General features: G+C 33.4%; 2 protein-coding genes across 2 annotated transcripts; both read left to right on the top strand.

The window, feature by feature from the left end:
- Positions 1–609: 609 nt before the first annotated feature.
- Positions 610–6,716, top strand: LOC139994542 (uncharacterized). The gene is made up of 2 exons (XM_072017315.1): positions 610–2,406; positions 5,785–6,716. Exons 1-2 carry the CDS (start codon positions 1,200–1,202, stop codon positions 6,045–6,047), a joined length of 1,470 nt encoding a protein of 489 aa, XP_071873416.1. The 5' UTR covers positions 610–1,199; the 3' UTR covers positions 6,048–6,716.
- A 3,458-nt stretch (positions 6,717–10,174) lies between these two features.
- On the top strand, positions 10,175–15,328 carry LOC139998054 (importin-4). Its single transcript, XM_072022277.1, has 15 exons — positions 10,175–10,333; positions 10,707–10,793; positions 10,865–10,972; positions 11,042–11,194; positions 11,259–11,444; positions 11,521–11,815; positions 11,891–12,048; positions 12,127–12,724; positions 12,794–13,029; positions 13,114–13,319; positions 13,391–13,731; positions 13,797–13,996; positions 14,081–14,283; positions 14,377–14,687; positions 14,785–15,328. The coding sequence occupies exons 1-15, from the start codon at positions 10,280–10,282 to the stop codon at positions 14,907–14,909; spliced, it is 3,261 nt and encodes a 1,086-aa protein (XP_071878378.1). The 5' UTR covers positions 10,175–10,279; the 3' UTR covers positions 14,910–15,328.
- Positions 15,329–16,692: the final 1,364 nt, after the last annotated feature.

The following is a 16,692-nucleotide window of genomic DNA, read 5'->3' as shown; positions in this document are numbered from 1 at the left end:
GCAATTATATATAGTTACAACATACATATACAGGTCAAAGATGGGATCCTTCCTAGGCCATCAAAGTTCTATTCAATGTTAATCCTTAACATACCAAGTAAAGTAGAATCACTCAAAAACCATAACAGAATACATCAATAGTACTAATGGAACTTGCAGGCTTGCAGTCACAACAAAAATACAATAACAGGAACTAATGCAATAATGAAGAGAAACTATGTAGGACTTTAAGGACTCCTCTTGATAAAAGAATATCGTTCATATAACACTGGTATGCAAAGAATTAACACCAAACATTTTGCTCAAATCTCCATGTTCTTTGGCTAATTAAATCAACTCCAATTTAACAAACACCATCGAGATCTCACTGCAACAACGAGAATGAGGAAAGTTATGCAATCTTCTTCGTTTCAATCTCTCGTCAAGCAATCACAGCGTGCCCGATTGTTGTTCTCAGTATCCGGAGCTTATTTCTATCAGGCGTGACATCGTAGTGGAAACCAGTCGCTATTGGTCGTGAACGCGAGCTTTAATATCGTACACTGTTGACCGACCAATGAAGAGTCAAGCCACGTCCCTTCGGTTCATCACGCCTACCGGGGACGAGGCTGGTTCGTGACGGCGTGGTTCGCGTCATCGCGACGTACCAAGCTTCCACCAGGTCCGGAGTTGATCCCGAGGCCCAGTCATCCGAAAACACTTAGTGGCGCATCAGTGCAACGTCTGCCAAGTGGCAAGTCTAAATAATTGACCCCACCGTTCGTGCAAACAATTTACATCGGGCACACGTAAATAACGGCCTCTTTCCTCCTTATTGTGATTACGCTTGGAAACGCGTGGCCGCCACACGAATTCGTCCACGACGTGTGGGAACGGCCGATGCAGCAAACATAAACGGTAAATACAGCGAAACTCGATCGTGTTCGCAGTTGCGATTGATAGTGAAAGTGACAAGGACAGTATACGTACGAAATTATTGTTGGAAGACATTAAAAATTTTACGGATCATTTTTTAAATCATATTTACCGTGGTACGAGATACGTTGGAATTGGAATTCGTGAAATTATTGTGATAAGAGTAGCATAGATATACAACTGTTTAGATTTCTAAGGATATTTATCTGCAGTGAGGTGAATGGACTATAGTTGTAAGTTTTAGGATGTTCGCTACAGCGTGACGGCTGGTATCGACGGACTTCATGGATCAAACGGTAATCGTCCCGTCGACTCCTCGCGGAAGCAACGTGGACAACGCGAGAGTCACGATGAAGAACGAAAGTGACTCGAATCTACATATCCAAGACCAGTCTACCGTAGCTCATTCCAATTCCACATCGGTGGTACCTCGAACCAATTTGTCGATGTCCAACAGTTTGAACCAAGATCAGAGTTTAGATCCGTTAATGTGTAACCCTGCCAGTACAGAGTTACCTAGGAAGCCTGGAGCGCGGCGCCAAGAGAAACCTCCGTATTCTTACATAGCACTGATCGTAATGGCGATTCAGGCGAGTCCAGGAAAGAGATTAACCCTTTCAGAGATCTACTCGTTTCTCCAGCAACACTTTCCCTTTTTCCGTGGCGCTTATCAAGGCTGGAAGAACTCAGTGCGCCATAATTTGAGCTTGAACGAGTGTTTTATCAAGCTTCCAAAGGGTTTAGGAAGACCAGGTAAAGGTCACTACTGGACGATTGATCCTTCGACAGAGTATATGTTTGAAGAAGGAAGCTTTCGTCGACGACCACGAGGTTTCCGTCGCAAGTGCCAAGCCTTGAAGCCTCAATATCCTCAATACTTTTCTGCGAGTGGTCCAGTAGGCGTCCAGACTCCCGGATACGAAAATTTAACACCTGGAGCCATGGAATACGCGAATGGATATCAAAATCAGTATCAAAATTATCAAGAATATGCGATGTACGCAGCACCTGGTGCCGCGGTCTCCGCTGATTGGTCCTATCCTGAAGCCACATACAAGACACCTCCCATATCGGAAGTAACATACAAGACAACGGAAGTCACATACAAAACTGGAGAACCGTCTGTATACAGAAACGGAGAAATAGTAGCGTTTAAGAGTGAGCCTGGATATGCGGCGAGGAGTCAGGAGCAGTTGACGTACAGAGCTACGGACGGGTTCTCCGTGAAAGATCATCAACAGCATCATCCAGAAACGGTTTATAAGGAGAACGAAACTATGATGACCTATAAGTGCCCGTCTAATCCCGCACCGACCACTCAAGCACCTGGACAAGATTACTACGTTGGTTACGGACTCGCCGGGGTCAACAATACTGGAAGCAACGTGAACGTCGCTATGCAAGGAATCCCAGAACAGACAGGCAACAACAGTCCCGTAGGAAACGTCAGTTCGCCGCATAGTGGGTGCCAGACACCTGTAACGGATAATGGTAAGTTTTATTTAATATCATTTAATAATTTTTAGCTGTTGTAAGTACATACGCATATGGATATAATAAAGATAACACGAAAGAAGAAAATAAGTAAAATTGTATATTTTGTCTGGAGGATCAGACGATATTGAAATATTAAGAAATTGTTTTTAGTTTGGGTTTCTCTGTCGGGAATATACTTATTTAAGTCGAAATTAGATAATAGACTTCAATAATTGAGGAGATTTCTGAGAAAAGAACACATGAAATAACATGGCGAATTGAACGCATTACATTGGTAATTTTAATCCCAGTTCTTTTAATACCAACTACGTCTTTTGTTCCTTTTACAATTCTCCTAGGTAATAGGATGATTGATTCATCATAAGTTTAATTCTTCTTGTTAATACAATGATTGATTCGCTGTAAAATACTAAATAAAATAAAAAAATAGGTACATACTTTTCAGATTAGAAAGATAATTGGAGAAATGTATGGTTGAATATAAATAATGAGTATAATTAAAGGCCCCGCTTATACGTTCCTGAAAGTGTAGATATTGATCTTGTAATCAAGAGTTGCAAGACTAGCAGGAGATTTTCTTAAGTCGAAGGCAACAATGACAATTCACGACAGTCGAGGGGCCATATGGAAAATCGCAGACTGTTTACGACCATACAGGCGCCAGTTTCCTTAGAACTATAGTCTAGTCGTTTAAAAAGTTCTTCGACGAGTTTCACAGGAACAACTGCGGTCCGTCTTGAACATTTTCCAAGCTTGAAATCCAATAAAAGATCCACTTGAAATTCATGCACTCAAAAATTACCTGAAAATTATTTTTATCATCGTTAATAGTTAAATATTATATATTAATTATACACGGTAAAGGAATATGAAAAATAATATTAGAGAAGGAACAACTTCCTGGGAGCGTAAATTTAAAAGTCAAAGTCAAAATTCAAAAGTCAATAAATTTGAAAGTCAAGTTCCGTTTAATAGCACCGTCGAAAGTACTCTTCGCGCGGAGCCGACAGACATGAAATCACCGTAGCTGACAGCACCTATTAGCCAGGGTGACATTTCTGTCACGCCCATGCGAGAAGTCGTAATTCGTAACTCGTAACATTATACGTGTAACGGGGCGTGACACGAAATCTCGGCTTGTCTCCTGTTTAGATTAATTTAGCGTAGAAACTCGAATTGGTTAACACAGAGGCGGCAATTACACATTCGTTAAACATCCACTTTTTTCGGCAGTAAACGGCTCAGAGAAATTCATCGAGTCTTTAACTATGTCGTAATATGGCTAATGTCTAATGTTTCACTACGAGCGTGGGACCGTATAATCTTGTAGTATTCCATGTATTCTATATATTCTACCAATCTTGTAATATTTTAAGTATTCTATATATATGTTCAACCTTGTAATATTCTGTGTATCGTTAAGCGTGTCGTATCATGAGTTACAAAGATTTACCTACTAGGATTAACACATTAAGAACAATGTTCTAGAGTCATTGGTTCTATTCATTACGTTTATGAATGAAACGATTTCGTGAATGCAAAAGCTTACTACAGTTACTACGTTCGATCGCGTGATAAACAAATGATCGTAGTGAACGAAAATACACGGTTTTTTTGTATCAGTTACCGGTAGTCGCGTGCTGGTAAGTGAGGTCTCAAATCGCTTATCGTGTAAACATTTACAAGTGGGGTAAACAAGATGTTCTTTAATCTAAGTACATCGAATGTAGCTACCTCAAACATTAGCTGGTTCGTTTATTAAACCTTTCCACGGAACTGACTTCGATCTGTGGTTCCGCGGTCTCAATGTAGACATATTATCTATGATGATGAATTAACAACTTTCTTAAATAGTAAGCTTCTGCGAAATTTATACGACTCTAATAGTATTTTATCCAACTCTTTAAAAAATTAAATAATGTTTCTTCTAAATCAAACTCGTACAGATCAATTTTAACCCTAGAGAATACTGTACTTCCCGTATATTTTTGATTTTAATTTCATTTTTTAAAAATAGTAGCTCTTTATTGCTTATTCTTAATTCCCGATAATCTTCTGTCATGGAAACTTTAACTTTTACGTGTTTTCGTGATTGAGATATACAATTCCTCATCATAGTTTTGATATTTATGAATAATGAATATTTGCGAGTAGGGTTAACTTTGATATCTATGATGAGGTTACTCTAGAATCGATATTTGCTATCTGGATCAACAGATCGTTCTCATACGCGCACTCCCGTTTATAAGTACAATCTATTCCTTCTCTCTACCTCGATACACCATGGCATCGACAAGGGATAAACGTACCACCCACGCACCCTTCCTCCTGCTCCACCTTCTCTTTTCTCGTTCAGTCAGTAAAGTGTAAACGAGATCAATCTGCAGACGCCTCGGTAGGCCCCAGTTTTCCTCTTCTCTTTTTCTTCTACCCCAGTCTCGGGATGTATTTCTGGAGCCGATCTCTCTACTCCGCGACTATGGCATCGTTGTTGGCAACGACGGGCGCTGATATTCGCTCAGGCAACCGCTTCTGTACTCTTCTTTTACTGCCATCGTATTTCGATTCACGATACGTGTCCCGTGTTCGAAAGAAAAGGAAAAGGACAGAGAAATTTGCGCGCACGAGCGCAGAAACAGATCGCTCAAGCAGCCAGAAAACTTTGGATTCGACGGAGGTAGAGAGGTCGAGAGAGATTTTGACTGACGGCACTGCCATTGAGACCACACACGACGCTGTTTTAAGACGCTCGTTACACTTGCCTTCGATCTGGAATTAAACCAAATTCCAATTGCCATCGAGATCGTTCGCTTTTAATCGTGCTACCTCCAAAACCGATCTATCAGCGATTTTACTTCGGTTTTATCAACTCGTGTATAATTTTACTTTGAACTATAACGATTTCTGTATGTATTGTTACGTTTCATATAGATCATTCAGATTAGATAATATCTAATGTTGTTTTTTGTATTATTTTTTTCTTTATCTTCTTGATGAAGGTAGAATTTGATAATTTTCGTAAAGATCTAAAATATATGGGTATGCAGGAAAGTTTGTAAAGAAAAAAGATGAACAAGTACGAGAGGGAAATAAAGAGACAAAGATAGGAGTCGAGACACGAGTGAAGTGCGTACTTGAAGAACTACTTGAGAGCTGCCGGAGCTTCGGATTTATCATACCTATACAAGGACTGATTTCGTATCATGAGGTCTTTCACTTTTTCCTCTTCATTTCCTCTTATCCCTTCATGTGTGGTCCACCTCCACTCTCCATCGAAATATCATAAAATTTAGAAATGTCACAAAGTTCCAAATATTAAAAAATATTTAAAGGATTATTTACAAAATTGTTTTTCTTTTACTTTTGTTTCAGGTATAAAGATGCAATGCTCGAACTCCAATTCAAACAGCTCTGGAGGTGGACTCATTGATCGTAAACCATCCTACTTTGGTCATCCGGCCGGATCGGTTACCTTGAGCTCGTTAAGCTCTCTAAGCTCGCTTAACTTGAGCAATATCGGCAGCTTGAGTAGTGGCTTGAGTATATCAAATATACCTGGCACAGTTTCGTCGAACATTCATCATACAGCCACAACACCGCCAACGTACTACGATCAGATCAAATACAGTATGTGAAACGTGTGACTATCTGAAACAAAGAGGAACAACGTACTTTTTATTAACGATGTAACGTTAGTGTTGATGAAATTTCGAAACAGTGCGGTAAAACGAATATTTAACGATATTCACTATTGAAACTCTATTGCGAATGAAATTTATTCGAGTGCAGATGTACAAGTTTGTAAAGAAAAGAAGAAATCTGTTTTTCAAACGATCGCTTCGATAACAGTGTAGATTGAGATCCTATTTATATTTATAATTACGAATAAATGTTACTAATTTAAGCCGTTCACCGCGAATCAAAGATGTAGAATTAAAGTATCCTTTGCTATAAGAAGGAAAAACAGTAGGAGAAAGTTCTATGTTGCTTGAATCACATTTTGCCGCTTTTTCATCTTGCTTAGTGAATCGACGATGATACATTGTGATTTTGAAATAGGTATTTCTACGAATTAAGACAATCTATAACTGCCGATGATGTATCAGAGTGAGTTAAATATTAATTACGTCAAACAATGGTTTTGCGGTGACGATAAAGGATTTGTTGATAGCAGCAAACTCTCTTTCCTAGTCCCTACTTCTCGTCCATGAATTCCGGCTCTTGTTAGCGTCATCTTGCGTAACAACATTATGCTTTTTGTTAGTCCGTATGACAAATTGTTATTAAAGTTTTTACGATTTTCATTTCCATAGCTTCGATCATTCCTTATTTAAAATAAAACTCATTTGAATCCTTGGTAACTTCCATGATTTTTTAATTAAAAAGAAAAAGAAAACTCAAAGAAGGGAGCGAGTTTTACGATCTCAGAAACTTGCTTCGTTTTTTTATCCTTTTCTTTTTTCGTTGTAAAAAAGCTATGTAAAAAGGACCGAACAGCAAAGATTCTACTGTTACTTTCGAGGATTCAGAAACGAACCAGTAGTCCTAGATCTTTCCTAGGAAGGTTATAAAAAGAGATAACATGGTCGTGAACGATAGTTACGTGCTCTATGCAGTAGTAATGCAACAGATTTCTATTGGAACAGCTTGTTGCCGATCCCTGCCATAAAAATGACAAGGACAAGTCAGAGGATCCTTTCGGCTAGCCAGGATGCACTTATTTGAGTAATATGGAGTTTCTTCGGAACGTTTTTTCTCGCCACGTGTTTAAATATTGTCGGTTCCTTTTATCAGCTTTCTTATAAATCACGTGCCATACTTTTCCGCGAAAATTTGGTTTGATTATCGATCTCGATGTCACGTCCAAAAATAATACGATGACACTTGATCCAGGTTTTATTATCGCGGTCAGGGAGGAGATACAAAGAAGCTTGGGAAACTTGTAGATGAATCAGAATGTTAAATTCGGGTATACTGTTTCCTTCATTTCTTTCCTATTACTTGTTTTCAATTTGTATTTATATACAAGTATATGGTAAATATGTTTACAATGTACTTACGATTAGGATAAAATATATTGTGCTGATATACTTGAATATAATTGCAACCACGAGTTTCATTGCTCCGTCGTCACTTACAGATAGATGGACCTTTGTTTTGACGATCGAGCCTCGCTATCTATCGATGATTTCCTTGAATCGGCTTAGAGAATCAAGAGGCGCGGGATTGCTTATGTAATAAATTAGAGAACGTTATGCGAGATGGCGGATCGCATGTGGTGTCGGCTTACACGAAACAGATTCATAGCCGACATTAATTTCGCATTAAGATTTTTCTCTTCTTCAATCAGCAGATCGGATTCTGCTCGTGAAGAAATGAAAATGACTCCGATTTTCTCTAGTAGTGTATTCAAATCTCATTGTCACACTATTTTACAATCAAAATTTTCTTCCATTCTGTATAATGAATTTTGGATCTTTTATTAAGTAAATGATTACTTCTTAACAATATAATGAATTAATCACATATTACTGTAAATATATATTACTTATCACATTTTTTATGAAGTAAGGTTTATGATATCCTGTCCCGTTTCGTTGGCAGGTTTATTGACCGATTTTTTGCTTAATCAATAACGCGTGGTCCAGATACTAAAGTGGTACGAAAAGAACCACTTCTCACCGCGTCATCCGGAATGCACGTAAGTCAGACGACGAATATGCATGAGGTGTAAACGAAGTCACTCAATGACGCCGTTGACAGGCCATCTCTGGCCCGTGGTTCATGGTGTTCTCATTTCTGCAATACATTTTTGTCTAAGGAAAAAGCTTATCCTTCTATTTTTTGTTATTGTTATCTGGTAAACGAAGAGATTTTTATTCAGCAATTTTAATGTTAAATTCAAATATTATCTATCTATCATAATAACTTCCTTTTATAGTAACTATACCTACCTATCATATCGTAGACTTTTTTCACACGAAGTTATATTTAGATTGATAAGACCTATCATGATAATTAGAGAGTCCATTTCTAGCGCATATACATGTATGTCCATAATGAGTGATGATTCTTGATCTGTAAGGAACGTATACATAATTTTACATATTTTTAATTCCATGTATGTTCTTCAAAATCAATAGAGTAAAATAAAAAAACTTGTTACTAAATTCAAAAGTAATGGGAAGAATAAAGAGTAATGACTTTCAATGTAAGTCCAAGGATAGTCAGATTTTTCTACGAAATGCCGTATGTACGTGGATTTTTAAAACTGCGATCCAAAGAATTGGAGAGACTGCATTATCTCAAAGCTCCTTGTTATCGAAGCGTTCATAAAAAGAGAAGAAGCAACAGAGAGGGGTACGAATTTAAAGAAGGGTTAGTGAAGAATAAAGAAAGACAAGGAATACAAGAGGAAGGGGTTCGCTCTAAAATAATAAACTGCTCGATGCGATCCGAGGCTAGACGAAGTCGGAACAAACGCTCCGCAACTTACACTACATATATTAAAAAACAAAAAGTTCAAACATAAATTGTCGATAATAAAAAGGAACCTAATTGTTTACAATAAATTATCTTCGCTAATACCATTGCTTCTTAGATTTATTTCTTTTGTAATTCTCAATTCTTCCTTTTCAATGATTTTTGCAAATTTATACAATATTTCTATGGACATATATATCGAGACTATATAAATTTCAGATAATAAAAAATAAAATATTAATTATCAAATAATCAAATAATAAAATATTACTTAAGTAATAGAATGAATAAAATCAAATATCTAAGGGACAATAACATTTAGAACAAATTTAAAGCTTAGTACGTTTACACTTAGAATTCGCTATTCTATCGAATTTGAGCATAAAAATCATTTTATCAACTTCTTAACTTGTAAAGAAACCATTGCTATCATATTATGTATTACTTTAAATCTTACAGCTTTTATAAATAATACTAAATATATATATTTAGTATAAATAATAATAAATAACAAAATTTTATTTATTACTTGAAATAACGAGGATATTTCAAATAGACAGAGCTGGTAAGATATTCTGTATGTTCATGTTGGTGAGCATAAATAGACTAGGTAATTTTTCGGTAATATTTTGTCCTATAATATAAAAATAAAAATATTTGCATTTCTTGTGTTTTACATTAATATTATACATTTTGTTATTTTCTATAAATACATTTAAATTTTGTCCATTTTTAAATATATGATAAATATCTGTATATCATATGAAAAGCATTAATATCCAAAAATTCTAATAATTATTAATTGGGGTTACATTGAAATTTAAATTTGTTTCTTTTTTAATTCTTAAAATTAAGCTTAATTCGTTTGCTCTTTTATCTAGTTATCTTGATAATTAAATTAATCCCTTTATTGATTACTTTAATATTGTAATTAAATATACAAAATTATAAATTATTCAACTAAAACCTTGAAATTTCTAAAACAACAAATTTGTATTCGTACGGTGATGCGTAACGCTTTAAGTGCCATCTACAGAACTCGGATCTCGTACAGTCATTTCAAAAATTTCTTGAATTGCAGCCATGATATTTTAGTGTAGAAAATAAACATTGTTTAAAGTGTTGAAATAGTTCTCTAATAAGAATTGGTGTTATGTAATATTGTATATTTTACAATTATTTTAAGCTAATCTACGATAGAAATAATTGATACTGAGAAATTTTTGTTAGATATTTTATACAGCAAAATGTCGCACATGCGCATTAGAGTATTATAAAGACGTCATACGTCACCAACAGGTCAGGAAAGCGGTAGTAGACAGCCGGCTACTTTGTTCGGAAATATTGCTAAATCTATATTTTGTTTACTAATATTAAACTAATAATGGAGGAGATATTACAAAAGTTACTTGTAGCGGATAACACATCTATTCAGCAGGTATATTTAGTGAAATGACGTGTAATAAAAAAAGGAAATTTTATAATGTTCGAAACACGTGTTTGCTTCTATTGCTAACCATTTAAAGCAGAAGATCGAGTTTATGTTATTTAATCTATATTTAATATTTTAACAGAAATAACTACTTCTGTCTTGTAAGTTATTTTACACAAGTGACTATGCATTTTATTTCTTATGTCTTCATTTTTCTTGCTATCATTAGTGTTTTAATATGCATGTCATGTACTCCTTCAGTTTCTTTATTAAATAAGGATGAACATACACTTTGCTAATTGGTATATTTTTCAAAGTCATTAATATCTACATCACATAAGTAGATATATAAGATAATATATTGATACAATATTTGTAGGGAACTGCAGAACTTAGAGAAGCTTTCAAGAAACCAGAAAGTATAGCAGCATTATGTCAACTTATTCTTTCATCAACAAATTCACAGGTTTTTATTTTTGATTCCTACAAATGTTTTATCTATGCCATGTTTCATAACAAAGAATTATCGATGTTTAGATGAGACAATATGCAGCTATATTGCTAAGGAAGCGTTACACTAAAGGGAAACATTGGTTGAAATTACCAGAACATATACGCAATGAATTTAGGACAGTAATTTTGCAGGTAAGAAACTATTATTTTGGAACATATATTATTTTAATGAAAAGAAATATAATTTTTTTTATTTTTTAGGCATTAGTTAACGAACCAGAAAAAATGGTAAAGAATGCAATTGCACAGTTGATAGGCATAATTCTAAAACATGAATTGCCTAATGATGGATGGGTAGAAGTTGTGCAATTTGTAAGGCAACTGATTCTTAGTGAAGATTTAGTGAATAAAGAGGTATGAAATGATAATAATTATTTTATATATTGTAAGATCGTTGTAATATATAATTTTGTTATAGTTGGGAACATATACTTTGTCAATTATAACTGAAATTGCACCTCAAGCCTATTGTGAATATGGTCCAGTATTCGTACTTATTTTAGGAGAAACATTAAAAAGTTTACCAGATTTTGGAAATCCTATAGCATATTATATTTTAAAATCATTGCAGTATCTTGTTCCCCTAACTAAAACCAATCATATGGTGAGTTGTATATATAATGATTAAATATTGATTGAAAGTATAGAAAATTATATCTAATGACAAATAATTTCTATAGACGCGAGATATTTATAATCAAATAATGCCAAGAATAGTGACCACAATTCAATCTCTTACTATTTCTCACGAAGATAAAGCTATTCAATGTTTTGAATTATTAGAGGAATTATATAACAATGCATATTATGTGATAATGCCAGAGTTACAAGCTCTTGTTAATATGTGCCTTGTTATTGCTGGTAACAAAGCATTAGATGATACCCTCAGAGTTAAAGCACTTGGTTTTATTGCTTGTATAGTTAAAATAAAAAAGAAATCCATAGTCAGATGTAAACTTGTTGAACCAATTTTAGGTAAAATATGTTTACATTGTAAACAAACATTTTTGCTTGTATGATAATATATATTTTATGAATTCAATTTTATAGATGTGCTATTTAATCTTATGTCCTCACGACCTAAGGATGACAATGATGAGGTTTACTTCAGTGGTGATAATGAAGACAATACTCCTGTAACATGTGCTACTCAAACTTTAGATTTACTTGCACTTAATTTACCCCCAGAGAAGCTAATTCCACAAATGGTATGACTTAAAATATTTGTAACAATTTTTTGTTTTGTAAAATATATCTAATATTTTATTCTTATATTATTTTTATAGTTGCAATACATAGAACCTAGTCTGCAAGGTACAGATATATATGCAAAGAAAGCATCATACTTAGCAATGGCGGTATTAGCAGAAGGTTGTTCAGAATATATCCGCACTAAATATCTCGAATCCTTCTTACGTTGCACTTGTCAAGGAATTAGTGATCCCATTCCGGTAGTGCGTAATGCTGCACTCTTTGCCCTTGGGCAATTTTCCGAACACTTACAGCCAAATATTTCTCAGTACTCATCCGAATTATTACCAGTATTATTTGAATATCTTGGTCAAATATGTGCGCATATTAAGCAAGAAAAGAAAGAACCACCTTCGGTTGATCGTATGTTTTATGCATTGGAAATGTTTTGTGAAAATTTGAATGACAGTCTTTTACCGTATTTGCCAACTTTAATGGAAAGACTCCTTGAAATTTTGCGTGTGGATACTCCCGTCCACGTTACAGAACTTGCCCTGAGCGCCATAGGTTCAGCTGCTATGGCGAGTAAAGAGCACATGCTACCATATTTTGAAAAAATCATTACTATTATCGATAATTATCTTTCAGAAAAACAAGTAGAAGAAACTATGTGTCTTCAAGTGCAAGCAGTTGGTATGAATAAGAACATTTAAACTTCATGTAATTTTTATCAATAATATTAATATTTAATTGATATTGTAGATACTCTTGGAGTATTCGCAAGAACAATAGGTGATAAAAATTTTGCACCTTTGACTGGTAGGTCGCTTAACTTTGGAATGAAGTTATTGAAAGAAACAGAAGATCCGGATTTGAAAAAGTCAATTTATGGATTGTTTGCATCAATTAGTACGATAATGAAAGAAGAAATGGCAGGTGCTTTACCAGAAATCATTGAGCACTTGATTACAAGCATACAAAGTTCAGAAGGCATAGTGGTATGCAAGCAAATTGTGAAATATTTATATATGAGGAAAAACAAGTTAATTATATTCATACTTATGTTGTTCTATTTTTGACAGACTCATTTTAAGGAGGACGAAACTTCTGCCTTCCCAGTTTATGAAGACCTTAGTGATAATGAAAATGAAAATGATGAAGAAGATATTGAAAGCACAGATAGTGAAGATGATGACGACGATGTGGCGGGTTATAGTGTTGAGAATTCATACATTGAAGAAAAAGAAGAAGCAATTCTAGCCTTAAAAGAAATTGCGGAAAATACAGGGTAAAATATTTAATATTTTCTCATATTTGATCATATATTTTTTTCTAATAGTTTCATATTTTTTGTTTTAGAGAAGCGTTTCTGCCATATCTTGAAAAATCTTTTGAGGAAACATTCAAATTAATCAATTATCCACAAGAACATATTCGTAAAGCTGTCATTGATGCCATTCTACAGTTTTGTTTTAATCTTTCAGATATTAATACTAACGAAGGAAAACAAGCATTATTAAAAGCTCTTTCTGTATTTATTCCAAAATTATCTGAATTGATAAGGTTAGGTGATGAACGAACAGTAGCTATTAGTGGCTTAGATGCTTATGCAGAACTTCTGAAAGAAATAAAATCAGATGTTCTTATCGGAGAAGGTCATAAAGAGGCTATTATGAATTGTGTCACTGATATCATGTTAGGTAAAGACTCAATGTAGATTATATTTTTGTTATTTCAACTGTACTAAGAAAATTGTTTCTGACAGGAGAAACGAAATGTCAAGCTGAAGAAGAAGACGAAGATGAAGAAGTATTAGAAGAATTAGAATTTAGAATTGAAGCTGAACAGGATGAATTATTAATTGAATATGCGGGTGATGTATTTTGTAATTTTGGAAAAGTAATCCCACCAGAAGATTTTGGGCATTATTTTCAAACTGTGTTGCCGATGTTCTTAGAAAGATTGGTACATGGCTCTTTCTATTTTCAGTTATGCACTTATTAATATCAATTGTTATGTTATAATTTAAAAATTAAACAATCTTTTCAGAAAAACAACAGATCAGAAGCCCAAAGATCTTTTGCAGTTGGTACAATCTCAGAATGTTTTACAGCCCTTAAACAACAAACATCTAATTTCATACATATCCTGCTTCCTACATTTTTGAAACTTGTAGATGATTCAAACGCTGAAGTTCGAAATAATGCAATATATGGAATTGGCGAACTTGCATTTCATAGCAATGCTTATATGTATCCTTCTAATATATCTTATCTAATTATCTAATATATCATTATTATAATATTTTATACAATTTTCTTTTTTTCTTAACAACAATTTAATAGGCATTTTCCCGATATTTTAACAGTTTTGTCAAATGCGATTTATAAAGAGTCACATGCAGGAGCACGTGATAATATAGCTGGAGCAATTGCACGGCTTATCATCGTTAATTATATGAACGTGCCACTTGATCACGTATTTCCAATTTTTGTTAAGCAGTTGCCACTAAAAGAAGATTTTGAAGAGAATAAGGCGGTTTTTAGAAGTATATTAACATTATATCAGGCTGGTCATCCCATTTTACGATCATACATGGGAGTATTACTCAAAGTTGCAGTCAGTGTATTACATGAAAATAGAACTACAGATAATGGTATGCTATGCTATGTTTTCTTATTATTTTACGCAGTAAAATATTATGAAATTATTGTAATACATATTAAATTATGTTATATTTGTTTTTCATGCAGAAGCGAAAAGTACTGTTATGGAGTTCGTTAAATCTGCCCAGCGGGACTTTCCAGATGAATGGAATTCCGTGTTTGTCGAACTTTCAGCGGAAGTTGCCACGAACATTCAGTATATATTGTCTTAGGTTCCAATATGGATTCGAAAACTATTGTTTTTGATTGTTTCGGATTGCAACAAACATTCAGACTGATAGATGAAGACATTTGTGTCTCAACGGAAATGATATGCGCCATATATATTTGATGTTTTTAAGTTATATCTAATGAATTGAAGATTTCAATACTAGTTATACTAGTTAACAATTTTATATACATCCATACAGTGTCTATTATTTATAAACATAATTATGGAAATTATATTTCTTTTTATATAATATGAAACAGTCAATAAGTGCAATTAATCACATCAATAGTAACAGTATACTATTAAATCTTTTGGTGCTCATATTTTGTAATACTGTATGATTTTACGGAAAAATACACCTAGTATGGAAATACTTCTTCCTTTTTCTAGACAACATATATTAAATTCTAGTCTACACAATTTTTTTTTTCTTCCTTAATTTCTTTTTTATAAGTACAAGCAAACTCATTGAATAATAAGTATTAAATTCCACAAATTAACTTGATATAAAAATATAAACAGAATAATTAAAAGACTTAATTTATTGCACATCTACTTGTTGAAAACTAAGTTTTAAAGCTGTTATATATACCTACAAAGGAACCATTTTGCTATTATGTTCTGTGTTTGTTTCTAATCAAGAGTGGTGCTTATAGCATGAAACATGTGTATACATTGAACACAAATGTATCATTTGAAAAATAAAATTGTTGCACTACATTGGTTTTACAAACAGATTTTGTATTTTTTTTTTTATTATATAATTATTAAATTATATAAATTTCCATTTAATTTTATCGAAGTTCATATTTATTAAAGAGTTAAAGATTTCTTCGATATTGCTATTATGAGTCATTAACAGAAGACAAGATTTATTGCGTTGTTTATTTAGGCAAACATAAGATTATACATGCTTATTACGTTTGTACTACTATAATTGGTCGAAATGTTTTTTTATTGTGAATAACTTTATATTGATTTAATTTAATTAAAAATATATAAATATAGCGAATGAACGTTGCAGTCAGTAACGTATATTGTCAAAATTATAGTAGACGTTGAATTTATCACATTATTAATACTTTATATAAGAGTACGAGATAACTTAACGAGCCGTTGTACCCTCATAAAATTATCAAATATTCGTCTTGTTAATTTATCACATACTATTTCAATGTATAAAAAGTATAAGATATAATTATCGTATATTTGTGCAAAGATTAGGGAGAGAATTATGTCAATGGCGAATTATTAGCATTTCAATGTTCACCACTGTATAGTCTTAAGAGGAAAAAAGTTTGTATGTATATGTTTGTTTGTATATTATATTGATGAAGTATTATACATATGTACATTATGATATATGTATTAAATTAATACTTGTGTAGGAAATATGAATACGAAATCCTAAACGGAATTGTAACCGCGAAAGGAATGAATGGCAATTTTTAATTGGATAAAAATTTATGATTCTTAACAACATGAACTATAATTGAATTTTTTAAATTATAATCTTTCTTTTCCGTTTAAAAAATTCTTTAAATCGTCAGTGTCATTACTCAAATTTTTTTATATAAAAAGTACATAATTACAAATCAAAGGTTTAGGAACCTAATAGAGATTATTGTTATCGACGAAATAGGTTTGCCAGAAATCGAAGCAAGAATACATACATATATACATTATATACATGTGCTTCAAAATTAAAATATTGTACGATGACGCCCATCTTCTTCAAAAATAGCCTGTTGGAGAAACTAGAATATACAATTTTTTGCATATTC

Source organism: Bombus fervidus, chromosome 2 (genome assembly GCF_041682495.2).
Source record: "Bombus fervidus isolate BK054 chromosome 2, iyBomFerv1, whole genome shotgun sequence".
In the NCBI taxonomy this organism is placed as follows: domain Eukaryota; kingdom Metazoa; phylum Arthropoda; class Insecta; order Hymenoptera; family Apidae; genus Bombus; species Bombus fervidus.
The sequence above is the reverse complement of the archived record's forward strand: the minus strand, read 5'-3'. Positions and strand labels throughout refer to the sequence as shown.

Bases quoted from the DNA above. Each gene is read 5' to 3' on its own strand.
- LOC139998054 (XM_072022277.1), top strand. From the start codon at position 10,280: ATGGAGGAGATATTACAAAAGTTACTTGTAGCGGATAACACATCTATT. The intron at 11,195-11,258 runs GTATGAAATGAT...ATTTTGTTATAG, and splicing joins AAGATTTAGTGAATAAAGAG to TTGGGAACATATACTTTGTC. The intron at 13,320-13,390 runs GTAAAATATTTA...TTTTTGTTTTAG, and splicing joins GAAATTGCGGAAAATACAGG to AGAAGCGTTTCTGCCATATC.
- LOC139994542 (XM_072017315.1), top strand. From the start codon at position 1,200: ATGGATCAAACGGTAATCGTCCCGTCGACTCCTCGCGGAAGCAACGTG. The intron at 2,407-5,784 runs GTAAGTTTTATT...CTTTTGTTTCAG, and splicing joins GACACCTGTAACGGATAATG to GTATAAAGATGCAATGCTCG.